The sequence below is a fragment of the Heptranchias perlo genome, chromosome 43 (genome assembly GCF_035084215.1).
Source record: "Heptranchias perlo isolate sHepPer1 chromosome 43, sHepPer1.hap1, whole genome shotgun sequence".
Lineage (NCBI taxonomy): Eukaryota > Metazoa > Chordata > Chondrichthyes > Hexanchiformes > Hexanchidae > Heptranchias > Heptranchias perlo.
The window spans coordinates 1,308,552-1,324,608 of record NC_090367.1 but is presented as its reverse complement, the minus strand read 5'-3'; the positions used below and the strand labels follow the sequence as shown (position 1 = coordinate 1,324,608).

Here is a 16,057-nt window from a genome sequence, read left to right as displayed (position 1 = left end):
TCAAGGGACTGAATGGGCCTACTCCCGTTCCTATGGTAACAGGCTCGAGGAGGCTGAATGGGCCTACTCCTGTTCCTATAGTAACAGGCTCGAGGGACTGAATGGCCTTCTCCTGCTCCTATGTTCCTATGGCTGGAGTTTGGGTAATGTTGCTGTTAATGTTGGGTTAGCTCGATTGAGATTGTGTGGGGGCCGGTATGTGCGGCCAAGAAGCAGGAACCGCCTTTTGCACGACCCTAACCTCCCGAGCTCCAGCGAGGAGTCCACCCATGGAAAGTGGGAGTGGCCCCTCCTGATGGGGTTGCCACATACTTGTGTGTCTGCACATCCCGAGGCAGCCTGCCAAGATGTCGAGAGTCTGGTCTGCGCTGTAGAATGGCTTGGCCCAGTCAACAAGCAAAAGGAGAAGGAAGAGACAACTCACAAAAGCTGAGGCGTTATTCCGTCAGACTTTTCCAGAGCGTGTGGAATGCTTCAGAATTTTACTCGTCGGAGGGGGAAAGTGTGAGAACTGAGCTCCAGATCTGTTGGCGTTAGAGTCTTTGTGTGTGGGGGAAAGAAATGATCTTTTTAACTGCTCCCTTCCCCGCCCTCTTCGAAGGTCGCTGACTCTCGGTGGGGTACAGGGGCTTTCCCCGTGGGCACAGGCCGCCCTCACCCAAGGTGGGCATGCTTTACAGGCGAGCCTTGAAAGTGACGGTGAGATATTCGATTGGGTGGGCATCGTGGCAGCGCCTCTCCTTGGCGTGACGCGCACATACATGCGCACGTTTTCTAGTAAGTGGGGGTGAGGGGGGTCACTGGATAGTGATCTGCGCAGGAATCCTGGCTGATTAAGTGCCCCCACCCACCCATCCAGCGTAGTCTAGACCCCCCGGGCTGACATCAGCCAACTCAGTACAGACCACAGATGGAATCTGGGAGCCTCCCAGATTTTGTGGCTCAGTTCCACCCACCCCCTGCGGTGCCATCCTAACACGACATAAATCCCATGGATCGTGTGCAGAGCAGAAACCAATGCAGGATGATAGGATGGCCGACGCGAGAGAGGCAGCAACTCGCCAAGGCTGATTCGACAGCACCTCCCAAACCCGCGGCCTCCGCCACCTAGCAGGACAAGGGCAGCAGGTACATGGGAACAACACCACCTCCAAATCCCCCTCCGAGTCACACACACACCATCCCGACTTGGAAATATATCGGCCGTTCCTTCATCGTCGCTGGGTCAGAATCCTGGAACTCCCTTCCTCACAGCACTGTGGGAGAACCGTCACCACACGGACTGCAGCGGTTCAAGAAGGCGGCTCACCACCACCTTCTCGAGGGCAATTAGGGATGGGCAATAAATGCCGGCCTCGCCAGCGACACCCACATCCCCAGAATTAATATAACAAAAGAAACGTTTGGACCTTTCCCCTTGTGAACAAAACCCTACCCAACAGCTGACCCACACCACTGTGGAGAGGTGTCAGTTCATTCTGTGCTGCCTCACTATCTCCTACTCAATATACTGGCACATATTTACACCGTGACACAATTACTGTCAAATGTCCAGTGTTTTATACTATTGCGTTAGCCTTTTCTTTTAATTCGTTTTTCCCATTTCAAAGTTCATTAATCTATTTGGGCTGTCAAATTTGCCTGGCAGCGTGACAGCTCCTTCAGGAACTTTCCATCACCCTATCATTCACCGCCCCAGGCGTGCCTCTTCAAGGGAGCCCAGTCTGTCCAGAATCAAAGTCACATGAGGCTCAATGTTAAAGTCAGTGAAACACTCCCAGGGCAGGTACAGCGCGGGTTAGATACAGAGTAAAGCTCCCTCTACACTGTCCCATCAAACACTCCCAGGGCAGGTACAGCACGGGTTAGATACAGAGTAAAGCTCCCTCTACACTGTCCCATCAAACACTCCCAGGGCAGGTACAGGGTTAGATACAGAGTAAAGCTCCCTCTACACTGTCCCATCAAACACTCCCAGGGCAGGTACAGGGTTAGATACAGAGTAAAGCTCCCTCTACACTGTCCCATCAAACACTCCCAGGGCAGGTACAGGGTTAGATACAGAGTAAAGCTCCCTCTACACTGTCCCGTCAAACACTCCCAGGGCAGGTACAGGGTTAGATACAGAGTAAAGCTCCCTCTACACTGTCCCATCAATCACTCCCAGGGCAGGTACAGGGTTAGATACAGAGTAAAGCTCCCTCTACACTGTCCCATCAAACACTCCCAGGGTCAGGTACAGGGTTAGATACAGAGTAAAGCTCCCTCTACACTGTCCCATCAAACACTCCCGGGGTGGCAGGAACTTGAGCAATCTGTGTACATTGGCAGAGAGGCAGAAATATAAAGATTTTAAGAGACACAGCTCGATTTGTACCCTCTGCGAGGATTGTTTGGACAATACAATCCATCGCGAGCTCCCACACAATGTGCTGCAGGATAGAACTTGCCCCACTTTCAGGCCAGTCGTTGTTTCCTGTTGCACTGCCTTTGTCACCTCACAGACTCGACTATTCCAATGCTCTCCTGGCCGGCCTCCCATCTCCCACCCTCCATAAACTTCAGCTCATCCAAAACTCTGCCCCCCCTCCCCCGTATCCTAACTCGCTCCAAGTCCCGTTCATCGATCACCATGGCAACGTTCGATTTTAAAATTCTCATCCTCGTTTTCAAATCCCACCATGGCCCTCGCCCCTCCCTATCTCTGTAACCTCCTCCAGCCCTACAGCCCTCCGAGATCTCTGCGCTCCTCCAATTCTGGCCTCTTGCGCATCCCCGATTTCCATCGCTCCACCATTGGCGGCCGTGCCTTCAGCTGCCTGGGCCCTAAGCTCTGGAATTCCCTCCCTAAACCTCTCTGCTTCTCTCTCCTCCTTTAAGACGCTCCTTAAAACCTACCTCTTTGACCAAGCTTTTGGTCACCTGTCCTAATATCTCCCTATGTGGCTCGGTGTCAAATTTTGTTTGATAGTCGCTCCTGTGATGCACCTTGGGACGTTTTACTACGTTAAGGACGCTATATAAATGCAAGTTGCTGTTCCTGTAGCTTGATGTTTTCACCCTTTTCAGTCAAACTTTCTGCTCTGTAAACATTTAAAAAAATTATTAAGAAAAAAAAATATTTTATTGATTCCAAAACGTTTCTGCATACAGTACAGTGACGGGGCTCAAGGTGATTGTAGCCAGGATTCACTGCAGGAAGGAGAAGCAAGGAGATTTCCCCCCCTCTCACCCCTCCATCAACTAATTACAAGGAAATCAGAACAGAACAAAGATGAGTGTCAATACTTAAAAGAACCACAGTAATAAAAAAAAAATTAACTTGCGTTCCTCTCGCAGAAAGAAAACTGGGAACACTTTTTTGGGATAGATTACAAAAAATGGAGACCAGCAGGAGGGAGAGAAGGTGGCCGGGGGGGACAAAGAGGCTGGGATTGGGAATACACAAGGAGGGAGTTTTAGAAGGTTTTTGAAAGACGGGAAAGAGAGAAAGACTCCCATTTCCATCGTGCCTTTCACCACCTCAGGATGTCCCAAAGGGCTTTACAGGCAATCAAGCACTTTTTTTGAAGTGTGCTCACTGTTGTAATGTAGGAAACGCAGCAGCCAATTTGTACACAGCAAGATCCCACAAACAGCAACGTGATAATGACCAGATCATCTGTTTTTAGTGATGTTGGTTGAGGGATAAATATTGGCCCCAGGACACCGGGGAGAACTCCCCCTGCTCTTCTTCCAATAGTGGCCATGGGATCTTTTACATCCACCTGAGAGGGGCAGATTGGGCCTCAGTTTAACATCTCATCCGAAAGACGGCACCTCCAACAGTGCAGCACTCCCCCAGTACTGGGGCTGGGAGTGTCGGCCTGGATTATGGAGCTCAAGTCTCTGGAGTGGGGGCTCGAACCCACGATCTTCTGACTCCGAGGCGAGAGAGGGAGAGACGCCCACTGAGCCAGAGCTGAGACCCGGAGGTAATGATGCGGGAGGGTTCAGGGAGAGACCTCCAAAGGGCAGGGCCTGATCTAGAGCAAAGTGTTGTCAGGAGAGGAGAGGGGGCCTGTGCTGAGAGAAGGTGGGGCAGGAACACAGCAAGTGGCTGGAAGATGAAGGTGATGAGCCAATTCTCTAGGACAAGGGAGCCAGTGGAGTTTAGCTAGGCCTGAAGGTGTGACAGAAGGGTGGGACTTTGTGCGGGCAGGGGAGCCGTGGAGTTATGGACAGGACTGAGTCTGGATTGAGTCAGGATTTGCCTGGCCTTCCCCCACTCATAGCTCCAATTGATGCCAATCCCAGATGTCCCTCTCCCTCCCATCTCTGTTCTTGAGTGTCTCCTTGATCAAGAGAACACTCAAAGCTGTTTCAATGTGACACCTTCTGACCCTCTACTGCCGATTGACTCTTGGACAAGAGTTGGGTGTTGGAAATTGGGGGGGGGGGTGGAAAATGTCCCATCCCCAACACGGGCATCCTGTGCTTAAAGCTACACCCAAAATGTGTTGGAGAAGAACTAGACAGGACAGTGAAGATAATCGCCACCAACTTTAACCTAACTCCCGGTGGGAACAGGAGGCTGGTTAGGTTCAAATTGGGGGCGAAGGTTTTCCTCCCCCATGCATTGACCCTTCGACCCCGACGCTACTGAATTCCGAACGATCCGTGCTCGGCGCAGTAATCAACCGTTTTCCAGAAGCTTCCGCGGCGAAGGTGATAGCGAACCAACTGAAGAGTGACGCGACGTCTCCTGAAGACAGTCACGGAGAGCAGGCCGGGAGTGCGCGGATCGTCACGAGCAGAGCCGGGCAAGAAAATTCGACGCACGAAACCGCGGCGGGCGTGATCTGTCTGGCCTCCCCGCTCCCTGGGCGCCATTTTGAAAATGGCCGACATGACAACATTAGCACCAATAATTGTGTTTCGTGCACTATTAAAAAAGGGGAGGGGGGGGGGAGGTGAAAAATGAAGCTGAGAGCTAGTTATTTTGTGGCTTGTCGACAGAAAAGTCTTGCCTCCGTGATGCCTGTGGGGAGTTTTACTGCCCCTGGGATTGGGGCAAGTTCAGCCCCATTGGACCAGTCCCAGTGTTCACTGTCTTAGCACCATGTTTATACAACAAAGAATTAAAAGCACTTGAGGAGTTGGCTGTCTCTGGTGACGAAAGGCGATAGTCCTTTGACCCTCTGAGCCGTGCCAGTAATTGGTCCTTCCCAATTTCACCAAGGAACAGTGGCTAGCTGGGGATAAAGAATGGAAAGAGCACAGAGTTACAGGCTTATGGTGTATAACAACATGCATTTAGAGAAAGAAAGAACTCCCATTTCTACCGGGCCTTTCACAACCTCAGGACGTCCCAAAGCACTTTCACAGCCAATGAAGTACTTATTAAAGTGCAGTCACTGTTGTAATGTAGGAAACGCAGCAGCCGATTTGCGCACAGCAAGATCCCACAAACAGCAATGTGATAATGACCAGATCATCTGTTTTTTTTTTAGTGATGTTGGTTGAGGGATAAATATTGGCCCCAGGACACCGGGGAGAACTCCCCCTGCTCTTCTTCCAATAGTGGCCGTGGGATCTTTTACATCCACCTGAGAGGGGCAGACGGGGCCTCGGTTTAACGTCTCATCCGAAAGACGGCACCTCCGACAGTGCAGCACTCCCTCAGTACTGACCCTCCGACAGTGCAGCGCTCCCTCAGTACTGACCCTCCGACAGTGCAGCACTCCCTCAGTACTGACCCTCCGACAGTGCGGCGCTCCCTTGGTACTGACCCTCCGACAATGCGGCGCTCCCTCAGTACTGACCCTCCGACAGTGCGGCACTCCCTCAGTACTGACCCTCCGACAGTGCAGCGCTCCCTCAGTACTGACCCGCCGACAGTGCGGCACTCCCTCAGTACTGACCCTCCGACAGTGCAGCGCTCCCTGAGTACTGACCCTCCGACAGTGCAGCGCTCCCTCAGTACTGACCCTCCGACAGTGCAGCACTCCCTCAGTACTGACCCTCCGACAGTGCAGCGCTCCCTCAGTACTGACCCTCCGACAGTGCAGCGCTCCCTGAGTACTGACCCTCCGACAGTGCAGCGCTCCCTCAATACCGACCCTCCGACAGTGCAGCGCTCCCTCAGTACTGACCCTCCGACAGTGCAGCGCTCCCTCAGTACTGACCCTCTGACAGTGCAGCACTCCCTCAGTACCGACCCTCCGACAGTGCAGCGCTCCCTCAGTACTGACCCTCCGACAGTGCAGCGCTCCCTCAGTACTGACCCTCTGACAGTGCAGCGCTCCCTCAATACCGACCCTCCGGCAGTGCAGCACTCCCTCAGTACTGACCCTCCGACAGTGCAGCACTCCCTCAGTACCGACCCTCCGACAGTGCAGCGCTCCCTCAGTACTGACCCTCCGACAGTGCAGCGCTCCCTCAATACCGACCCTCCGGCAGTGCAGCACTCCCTCAGTACCGACCCTCCGACAGTGCGGCGCTCCCTCAGTACTGACCCTCCGACAGTGCGGCGCTCCCTCAGTACTGACCCTCCGACAGTGCGGCGCTCCCTCAGTACTGGCACCGGGAGTGTCGGCCTAGATTTTGTGCTCAAGTCTCTGGAGTGGGGGCTCGAACCCACGACCATCTGATGGAGAGGTGCGAGTGCTACCCACTGAACCACAGCTGACAGCTTTATACAGCGCCTTTAACGTAGTAAAACGTCCCAAGGTGCTTCACAGGAGCGTAAATCAGACAACATTACATAAGGAGATATTGAGGTAGGTTTTAAGGAGGGTCTTAAAGGAGGAGAGAGAGTGGGAGGGGTTTAGGGAGGGAATTCCAGAGCTTAGGGCCCAGGCAGCTGAAGCACGGCCGCCAATGGTGGGACGATGGGAGTGGGGGATGGGCACGTGGCCAGATTTGGAGGAGCGCAGAGATCTCGGACGGAATAAGGTTTGCCCCCATTCTCCTCACCCCCCCCCCCCAAACTCTCGCTGAGGCAGGTGGTGGGGGGGTGGGGTGGGGTGTATATGGTTCCACAGGCCCTCTCCACCCTCCTCATGCCTCCACCCAAGACTTCCTTCTTCACGCGCGAGCAGGGTGGTGGGCTATTCAACAACAGAGGGCGTCGCGCCTGACCCACATTCCCCGGCAGGGGCCGCCAATCGGCGATCAGGAGCTGGGTGATTTGTTTATTTCTCCCTCTCTCCCTCACTAACTTAGAGATGTTGAGGCCCCCACCCCGCCAACCCTACCCTGCTCCCCTGACTGAGATCAACTAACTCAACACAGACTATCCCAGTCAGTCTGGCTCAGTGCCACACAAAACACTGCGTTCTCAGGGAGGCCCAGCCACATTGTATATTTTGGAACGATATTCTATTTACCACTAGACGCTGAGTATCATATACATCTGTGAAACACATTGTACAATATGATATATTCAGGCTTCTTATTCCTGGTGTTAAAAAATCTTCCTTTAAAAAAAGAACAAACTCCCATTTCTATCGCACCTGTCACATTCTCAGGGAGTCCCAAAACACTTCACAGCCAATGAATTACTTTTTGACGTGCAGTCACTGTTCTAATGTAGGAAGCCTGGCAGCCAATTTGCGCACAGCAAGATCCCACGATCAATTGTGAGATAACGATCAGATCATCTGTTTTTTTTAATGATGTCGGTTGAGGGATAAATATTGGCCCCAGGACATCGGGGAGAACTCCCCCTGCTCTTCTTCAAATTGTGGCCGTGGGATCTTTTACATCCACTGGAGAGGGGCAGACGGGGCCTCGGTTTAACATCTCATCCGAAAGACGGCACCTCTGACAGTGCAGCACTCTCTTAGTACTGCCCCTCCGACAGTGCGGTACTCCCTCAGTACTGACCCTCCGACAGTGCAGCGCTCCCTCAGTACTGACCCTCCGACAGTGCAGCGCTCCCTCAGTACTGACCCTCCGACAGTGCAGCGCTCCCTCAGTACTGACCCTCCGACAGTGCAGCGCTCCCTCAGTACTGACCCTCCGACAGTGCAGCGCTCCCTCAGTACTGACCCTCCGACAGTGCAGCGCTCCCTCAGTACTGACCCTCCGACAGTGCAGCGCTCCCTCAGTACTGACCCTCCGACAGTGCAGCGCTCCCTCAGTACTGACCCTCCGACAGTGCAGCGCTCCCTCAGTACTGACCCAGTACTGACCCTCCGACAGTGCAGCACTCCCTCAGTACTGACCCTCCGACAGTGCAGCGCTCCCTCAGTACTGGCTCTGGGAGTGTCGGCCTGGATTATGGGGCTCAAGTCTCTGAAGTGGGGGCTCGAACCCACGACCTTGTGACTCAGAGGCAAGAGAGAGACACCCACTGAGCCAGGGCTGACACCTACAGGCTAAGGTGGGCCTGTCCCTTTAAGGGGACTGCTCAATTGCTGCCTGTGGGGCAAGAGCAGGTCATTGCCGCTGCTTGTAAGCTGCCCAATCAGAGAGAGATTGGCTGCAACTGGAACACTCAAGAGGCTCGAGACCATCCAGGACAAAGCAGTCTGCTTAATCGGCAGTCCATCCGCCACCTTAAAGACCCACTCCCTCCCTCCCTCCCTCCCTCCCTCCCCCACCAGCGCACCCTGTACGTCCACAGGATGTACTGCAGCAAACTTGCCATTATGCATTTTTAAAACCCTCTTAATGTCTTAATGTCACTTAATTAGCAAATAATACCTCTTGCGCCCTAAAGAGTGAAAAGACAAAATCGCTACAAGTCCCGACTAGCGAGCTCACCATTCTGCGTTCGTGGTGAGTTTGGATTGGAGTTAATCCATCCAACAGTCTGGGAAAAAGTGAAGAATTTAAGGGGAGATATCGGGGAGTATTTCTTCGGTCAAAGTTTGATCAACCGCTGGGACCAGGGTCCCTGGAGAGGTCGGCGTGACCAGGAAAACAGGGCTCCTTGCGGGAATCGCGGGATGGTCCAATGGGGAAGATGGGTTGGGTTGGGGTTGAGGACGGAGGGGATCGGATGGGCCAAAGGGGCCCTCCTCCAAACCAGGGTTGCCAACCCCTCCAGGATTGCCCTGGAGATCTCCAGGAATTAAAAGATTAATTTCCACGGACACTACAGGGAGAAAGATCGTAGTGAGGGGGGAGGGCAATAAAAGAAAAAAAATGTGTGCGTTATTCATTTTCGTTTATTAGTTATAAATATTTTTTTGGAGAGGATGGAAATCGGGGGATGGGCAAGAGGCCTGAATTGGAGGAGCGCAGAGATCTCGAAGGGTTGTAGGGCTGGAGGAGGTTACAGAGATAGGGAGGGGGGAGGGGGGTGAGGGCCATGGAGGGGATTTGAAAACGAGGATGAGAATTTTAAAATCGAGGCGTTCCCGGACCGGGAGCCGATGTAGGTCAGCGAGCACAGGGGGTGATGGGTGAACGGGACTCGGTGCGAGTTAGGATACAGGGGGGGAGCGGGGGAGCAGAGTTTTGGATGAGCTGAAGTTTATTCAACACTAGACGTGTTAATGCTCTTAACACACTCCAGTCTAAGTGATATTGTCCGCCCCCTCCCTGAGGTTTTCAGCTATGAAACCTTACCATCTTTGCAGCTGAGCAGAGAGGAAATCTGCCGGAGGCTACACAGAGGGGGTAGAAAATCTGGGGAGCAAATTAATAATAGCAAGAGTACAAAGCCTAAGCTAGTACTTTCCCAGATTTGGGGAGTACATTGTGTTTAGGTTGAAAGGGGAACCTTAACTGAATTGACAGTGAGCTGGAAGAATAAGAGAGAGTGGAGGGTGCACAGGGCCGAGTGGCAGCGATCGGCTTGTTTGGTTTTCAGAGTTAATGTAAAACACCTGCAGAAATATCAATCTGTAATTCCACCAGTTCGAAAGGTGAGAGTCTCTCCGTAACGGGGTCCCAGGATCCGAGAGTCTCTCCGTAACGGGGTCCCAGGATCCGAGAGTCTCTCCGTAACGGGGGTCCCAGGATTCGAGAGTCTCTCCGTAACGGGGGTCCCAGGATTCGAAATTCTCTCCGTAACGGGGGTCCCAGGATTCGAAATTCTCTCCGTAACGGGGTCCCAGGATCCGAGAGTCTCTCCGTAACGGGGGTCCCAGGATTCGAAATTCTCACCGTAACGGGGGTCCCAGGATCCGAGATTCTCTCCGTAACGGGATCCCAGGATTCGAGAGTCTCTCCGTAACGGGGTCCCAGGATTCGAGAGTCTCTCCGTAACGGGGTCCCAGGATTCGAGATTCTCTCCGTAACGGGGTCCCAGGATTCGAGAGTCTCTCCGTAACGGGGTCCCAGGATTCGAGAGTCTCTCCATAACGGGGTCCCAGGATTCGAGAGTCTCTCCGTAACGGGGTCCCAGGATTCGAGAGTCTCTCCGTAACGGGGTCCCAGGATTCGAGATTCTCTCCGTAACGGGGTCCCAGGATTCAAGGTTCTTTCTTTAAAGATGGTCCTTGGATTTGAGGTTCTCTCTTTAAAGGGGGTCCTTGGATTTGAGATTCTCTCTTTAAAGGGGGTCTTGAATTTGAGATTCTTTCTTTAAAGAGGGTCCTTGGATTTGAGGTTCTCTCTTTAAAGAGGGTCCTTGGATTTGAGGTTCTCTCTTTAAAGGGGGTCCTTGGATTTGAGGTTCTCTCTTTAAAGGGGGTCTTGAATTTGAGATTCTTTCTTTAAAAAGGGTCCTTGGATTTGAGGTTCTCTCTTTAAAGAGGGTCCTTGGATTTGAGGTTCTCTCTTTAAAGGGGGTCCTTGGATTTGAGGTTCTCTCTTTAAAGGGGGTCTTGAATTTGAGATTCTTTAAAGAGGGTCCTTGGATTTGAGGTTCTCTCTTTAAAGGGGGTCTTGGATTCGAGGTTCTCTCTTTAAAGAGGGTCCTTGGATTTAAGATTCTCTCTTTAAAGAGGGTCCTTGGATTTGAGGTTCTCTCTTTAAAGGGGGTCTTGGATTCAAGGTTCTCTCTTTAAAGAGGGTCCTTGGATTTGAAATTCTCTCTTTAAAGGGGGTCTTGGATTTGAGGTTCTCTCTTTAAAGGGGGTCTTGGATTCGAGGTTCTCTCTTTAAAGAGGGTCCTTGGATTTGAGATTCTCTCTTTAAAGGGGGTCCTTGGATTCGTGGTTCTCTCTTTAAAGGGGGTCTTGGATTTAAGATTCTATCTTTAAAGAGGGCATTGGGTTTGAAATTCTCTCTTTAAAGGGGGTCCTATACCTGAGAGTCTCTCTTTAAAGGGGTGTCTTGGATTTGAGATTGTCCCTTTAAAGGGGGTCCCAGATTTGAGACTCTCTCTTTAAAGGGGGTCCTTGAGAAAAGGCTCGATCACTAAACGGGTTGTTAGATTCAAAACTCTCCGTAAAGGGGGTCCTGCAGATGAAACTTCCTCCTTCCAACAAAAGTCACCACCAGCGAGACCCCCTTATTCGAGGTTCCATACGGCAAGTCTCCTACCTTAACTTTAGATTGTTGTGATTGACTTTCCAGTTTGAAAGGAGTCACTGGTTCCTTACACAGCAGCTATTTAGTGATTTGAAGAGTAGTGCAGCAAAAGCAGAGCCCAGACTCATTGTCCAGCCCATCCCCAGGGAGGGATGATGTAAAGGCCCCAGGGGGGAGACATTCAACTTTACGAGCAGGGCACCTGTGCAGCACAGTAGCGCGTGGTTTACTATTCTGGCTGAGCGTTCAGTCCTGCTAAATAACAGACTTTATTCACATTTAGATCCCAACCTCGCTGACTGACAGTTTCATAGCAACAGGAAGAGGCCATTCAGCCCCTCGAGCCTCTTACGCATTTAATTCGATCTGTGTCTTAACCCCATTTGCTCCATATCCCTCGATACCCAACAAAAATCCACTGATCTCAGTCTTGAAAGTTTCAATTGACCCCCAGCATCCGCCGCCTTTTGGGGAGAGTTCCAGATTTCCACTCCCCTTTGTGTGAAGAAGTGCTTCCTGATTCCGCTCCTTAACGGCACGGGTTAGATACAGAGTAAAGCTCCTCTCCACTGTCCCATCAAACACTCCCAGGGTCAGGTACAGGGTTAGATACAGAGTAAAGCTCCCTCTACACTGTCCCATCAAACACTCCCAGGGCAGGTACAGGGTCAGATACAGAGTAAAGCTCCCTCTACACTGTCCCATCAAACACTCCAGGGCAGGTACAGGGTCAGATACAGAGTAAAGCTCCCTCTACACTGTCCCATCAAACACTCCCAGGGCAGGTACAGGGTTAGATACAGAGTAAAGCTCCCTCTACACTGTCCCATCAAACACTCCCAGGGCAGGTACAGGGTTAGATACAGAGTAAAGCTCCCTCTACACTGTCCCGTCAAACACTCCCAGGGCAGGTACAGCACGGGTTAGATACAGAGTAAAGCTCCCTCTACACTGTCCCATCAAACACTCACAGGGCAGGTACAGGGTTAGATACAGAGTAAAGCTCCCTCTACACTGTCCCATCAAACACTTCCAGGGTCAGGTACAGGGTTAGATACAGAGTAAAGCTCCCTCTACACTGTCCCATCAAACACTCCCAGGGCAGGTACAGGGTTAGATACAGAGTAAAGCTCCCTCTACACTGAGTGAGATCACCAGTTCGTGCTTTAATCAGGAGTGGTTCTGTTCTGTGGACTACTGATGACTGGATCGAGACTGCCTGAAGGACACGGCCCACAGACAGTGGAGCCTCCCACCTCCTCAGTCTGGGCTGGATTTGAAGCCCTGGTTCCAGGGGAGATGATTGAGGGTTTGTCCCACTAGCCTGCCCCTCCCTTAGCCGTGCAATTTGCCTCCTTGTCCAAAGCACAGTCGTCCCTTCAAGGGTTAACATCTTCCGTGCCTGTAACCCGATCACTCAAAGTGTTGTCAGTTGATGCTCAATCTCTGGATCGCTTATTCTGTGAAGACAATCAGCTCATTGTGGGAATTAGCCGGGCGATTGGTTTGTGTCTCTGGGATGCGTGGCAGTTTAAGTTGAGGTCACCTGGCAAACAGTTCATTTCAAAGCAAAGGAAGTGGAATTACCAGGCGGTCTCTTCTTGCATTCTGAACAATTCGGGACTGTCTTGTAGCCTTCACCGGTTATATTATCGAGGGGACCCTTTTTGCCAAATGATCTCCTGCGCTCTCTCGGCTGCCCTGCTCCCCCCTCCGGCCCCACCTGAATCCATTGGAAGGGAGTGCCTGGTTTGGAGACGGCAGTGTTTTGTTAAAAGAGGGGTTGGGGGCAGGGGAGGTGAGGGGCAATCATTAGGGGGCGGTGTGTTGGGAGAAGATTGGGAGTGAAACAATTCCTTGCCCTACTGGGGGCATGAGAGAGAGAGAGAGAGGGAGGCAGAGCACGGTGTGATACTGAGCCCGACAGATCGGGCGGGGGTAAGGAGCTGACCCGAATCCGTGCTGAGTGAGCCCATCTCAAACTGGGGTCTTACAATGGGCCTGGGAACCCCAGAGTAAGAAGGGGCGGGGGTACTAGGTCAGGGGAACTCACCACCACATGGAGTAGTTGAGGCAAATAACAGAGATACATTTAAGGGGAAGCTGGATAAACACATGAGGGAGAAAGGAATAGAAGGATATGGGGATAGAGGGGAGATAGAGCAAGGAAGGAGGAGGCTCGTGTGGAGCATAAACACCGGCATGGACCAGATGGGCCGAATGGGCCTGTTTCTGTGCTGTACACGCAACGTAGTTCTATGTAAGGATTCCCACCCCACTTTCACCATCCACAGCGATTGTGAGTCGACCAAAGTGCCTCCCCCCATGGTCCAATATCCTCGCCAGCCCGGTCCCAGGGAGCGTTCAACACGCACGCCCCCATGGGAGTCAAATAATGTCGGGAGGGAGGAAAAATCAGGATGCAGGAAGGAGAGGAGAGGAATTGGAGGAGTCGGGGAGAAATAGGAGAGAAAGGAGGAGGAAGAGATTGAATAAATAAATCTCATCTCTTTAAAAAAAAAAAACAACTTTACACAAACGACAAAAGCTTGGGTTGCGATCAAAGATTCATCTTAACTCCTCTGTTCCTTTAACATCACCCCCTTCCGTGCCCCCTTCCCCCCGCCCCCTCCGCCCTGCGAGTTTTGAACATTTCCCGCAGTCCCATCAGGATCAGGTTAGAGGCAGAAAGTTAAGGGCTCTCCACAGGAGATACTTTCAATACATTGTTTGAACCCCACCCCCATCACCCCGCCCCCCGGGCCCGCTGTTTGACCCACACACACATGCTTCCCATCAGCTCACATCTGGCCAAAGGATTTCCAGCATCTCCAGATAGAATATTCCAAATCAAGCTAGACGTCTGCACTCACTGTTCCGAGAGACAGACTATGGAGGGGAGAGAGAGAGGGGGGTGAGGGGGAGAGAGAGAGGGGGGAAGAGAGAGGGAGAGACAGAGAGAGACAGAGACAGAGGGAGTGAGAGAGAGGGGGTATAAGAGGGAGAGAGAGAGGAGGGAGAGAGAGAGAGAGAGGGGGGGAAAAGAGGGAGAGAGAGACAGAGGGAGAGAGAGGGAGAGGGGGGAAAGAGGGAGGAGAGAGAGAGAGGGAGAGGGGGGTAAAGAGGGGAGAGAGAGAGGAGGGAGAGAGAGAGAGAGGGGGGGAAAGAGGGAGAGAGAGAGGGAGAGAGAGGGAGAGGGGGGAAAGAGGGAGAGGGGAGAGGGGGTAAAGAGGGAGAGAGAGAGGGAGAGTGAGAGAGGGGGAGAGAGAGAGGGAGAGAGAGGGGGTAAAGAGGGAGAGAGGGGGGGGGTAAAGAGGGCAAGGGGGGAGAGAGGGGAGAGAGAGAGAGTGGGGGAAAGAGGGAGAGAGAGGGATGGAGAGAGAGGGAGGAAGATAGAGAGAGGGAGAGTGAGGGAGGGAGAGAGAGAGGGGGGGGAGAGAGGGAGAGGGGGAGAGAGAGGGAGAGAGACAGAGAGAGCGAGAGAGAGGGGGGAAGAGGGAGAGAGGGGGGGAGAGAGGGGGAAAGAGGGGGGGAGAGAGAGAGGAGAGAGAGAGAGGAGAGAGAGAGAGGGGAGACAGAGGGGGGGAGAGAGACAGATAGAGAGGGGGGTGAGGGGGAGAGAGACGGAGAGAGATAGAGAGAGCGAGGGGTGGAGAGAGAGACAGAGAGAAGGGGGAGGGGGAGAGAGATGAGAGGAGAGAGATAGAGAGAGAGGGGGGGAGAGAGTCAGAGGGGGAGAGACAGACAGACAGAGAGAGAGATAGGAAGGGGGGAAGAGAGACAGAGAGAGGGAGAGGGGGAGGGAGAGAGAGAGACAGGAGGGTGGGGTTTGTTGAACGGGAGGGTGGGGTTTGTTGAACGGGAGGGTGGGGTTACACCATCTCTCTCTCCCTCTCCTAACCCTGGGGGTCAATCTCCCAGTGATTGGCAGCCCATCATTCCACCGGGTACCTCGTTGACTTGCCCGGTGCTGCGGGACCTCTCTTGCTCAACAGGAATCCCCATGCATCAACTTCTGGGGAATAAACCCCAGCAGACCCTCCCCTCCCCGTTGACCACACACATAAACCCAGCAGACCCTCCCCTCCCCGTTGACCACACACATAAACCCAGCAGACCCTCTCCTCCCCGTTGACCACACACATAAACCCCAGCAGACCCTCCCCCTCCCCACTGACCACACACATAAACCCCAGCAGACCCTCCCCTCCCCATTGACCACACACATAAACCCCAGCAGACCCTCCCCTCCCCATTGACCACACACATAAACCCCAGCAGACCCTCTCCGCCCCATTGACCACAACATAAACCCCAGCAGAACGACCTCTCCTCCCCATTGACCACACACATAAACCCCAGCAGACCCTCCCTCCCCACTGACCACACACATAAACCCCAGCAGACCTCTCCTCCCCATTGACCACACACATAAACCCCAGCAGACCCTCCCCTCCCCATTGACCACACACATAAACCCCAGCAGGACCCTCCCTCCCCATTGACCACACACATAACCCCAGCAGACCCTCCACCTCCCCACTGACCACACACATAAACCCCAGCAGACCCCTCTCCGCCCCATTGACCACACACATAAACCCCAGCAGACCCTCTCCGCCCCATTTACCACACACATAAACCA

General features: G+C 52.9%; 1 protein-coding gene across 2 annotated transcripts in view; it reads right to left on the bottom strand.

Annotated features, from left to right (window-relative positions):
• Positions 1–3,102: 3,102 nt before the first annotated feature.
• The window catches only part of LOC137306388 (endosialin-like), a 19,821-nt gene continuing 6,866 nt past the window's right edge, over positions 3,103–16,057 (bottom strand). The window contains exon 2 of one of the 2 annotated variants that reach the window (XM_067975544.1): positions 3,103–5,230. In XM_067975544.1, coding sequence (XP_067831645.1) covers positions 5,086–5,230 — 145 coding nt within the window. In that variant the 3' untranslated portion in view covers positions 3,103–5,085. Of the gene's footprint in view, positions 5,235–16,057 lie in introns of both variants that reach the window. The other variant, XM_067975546.1, reaches the window with a different exon arrangement.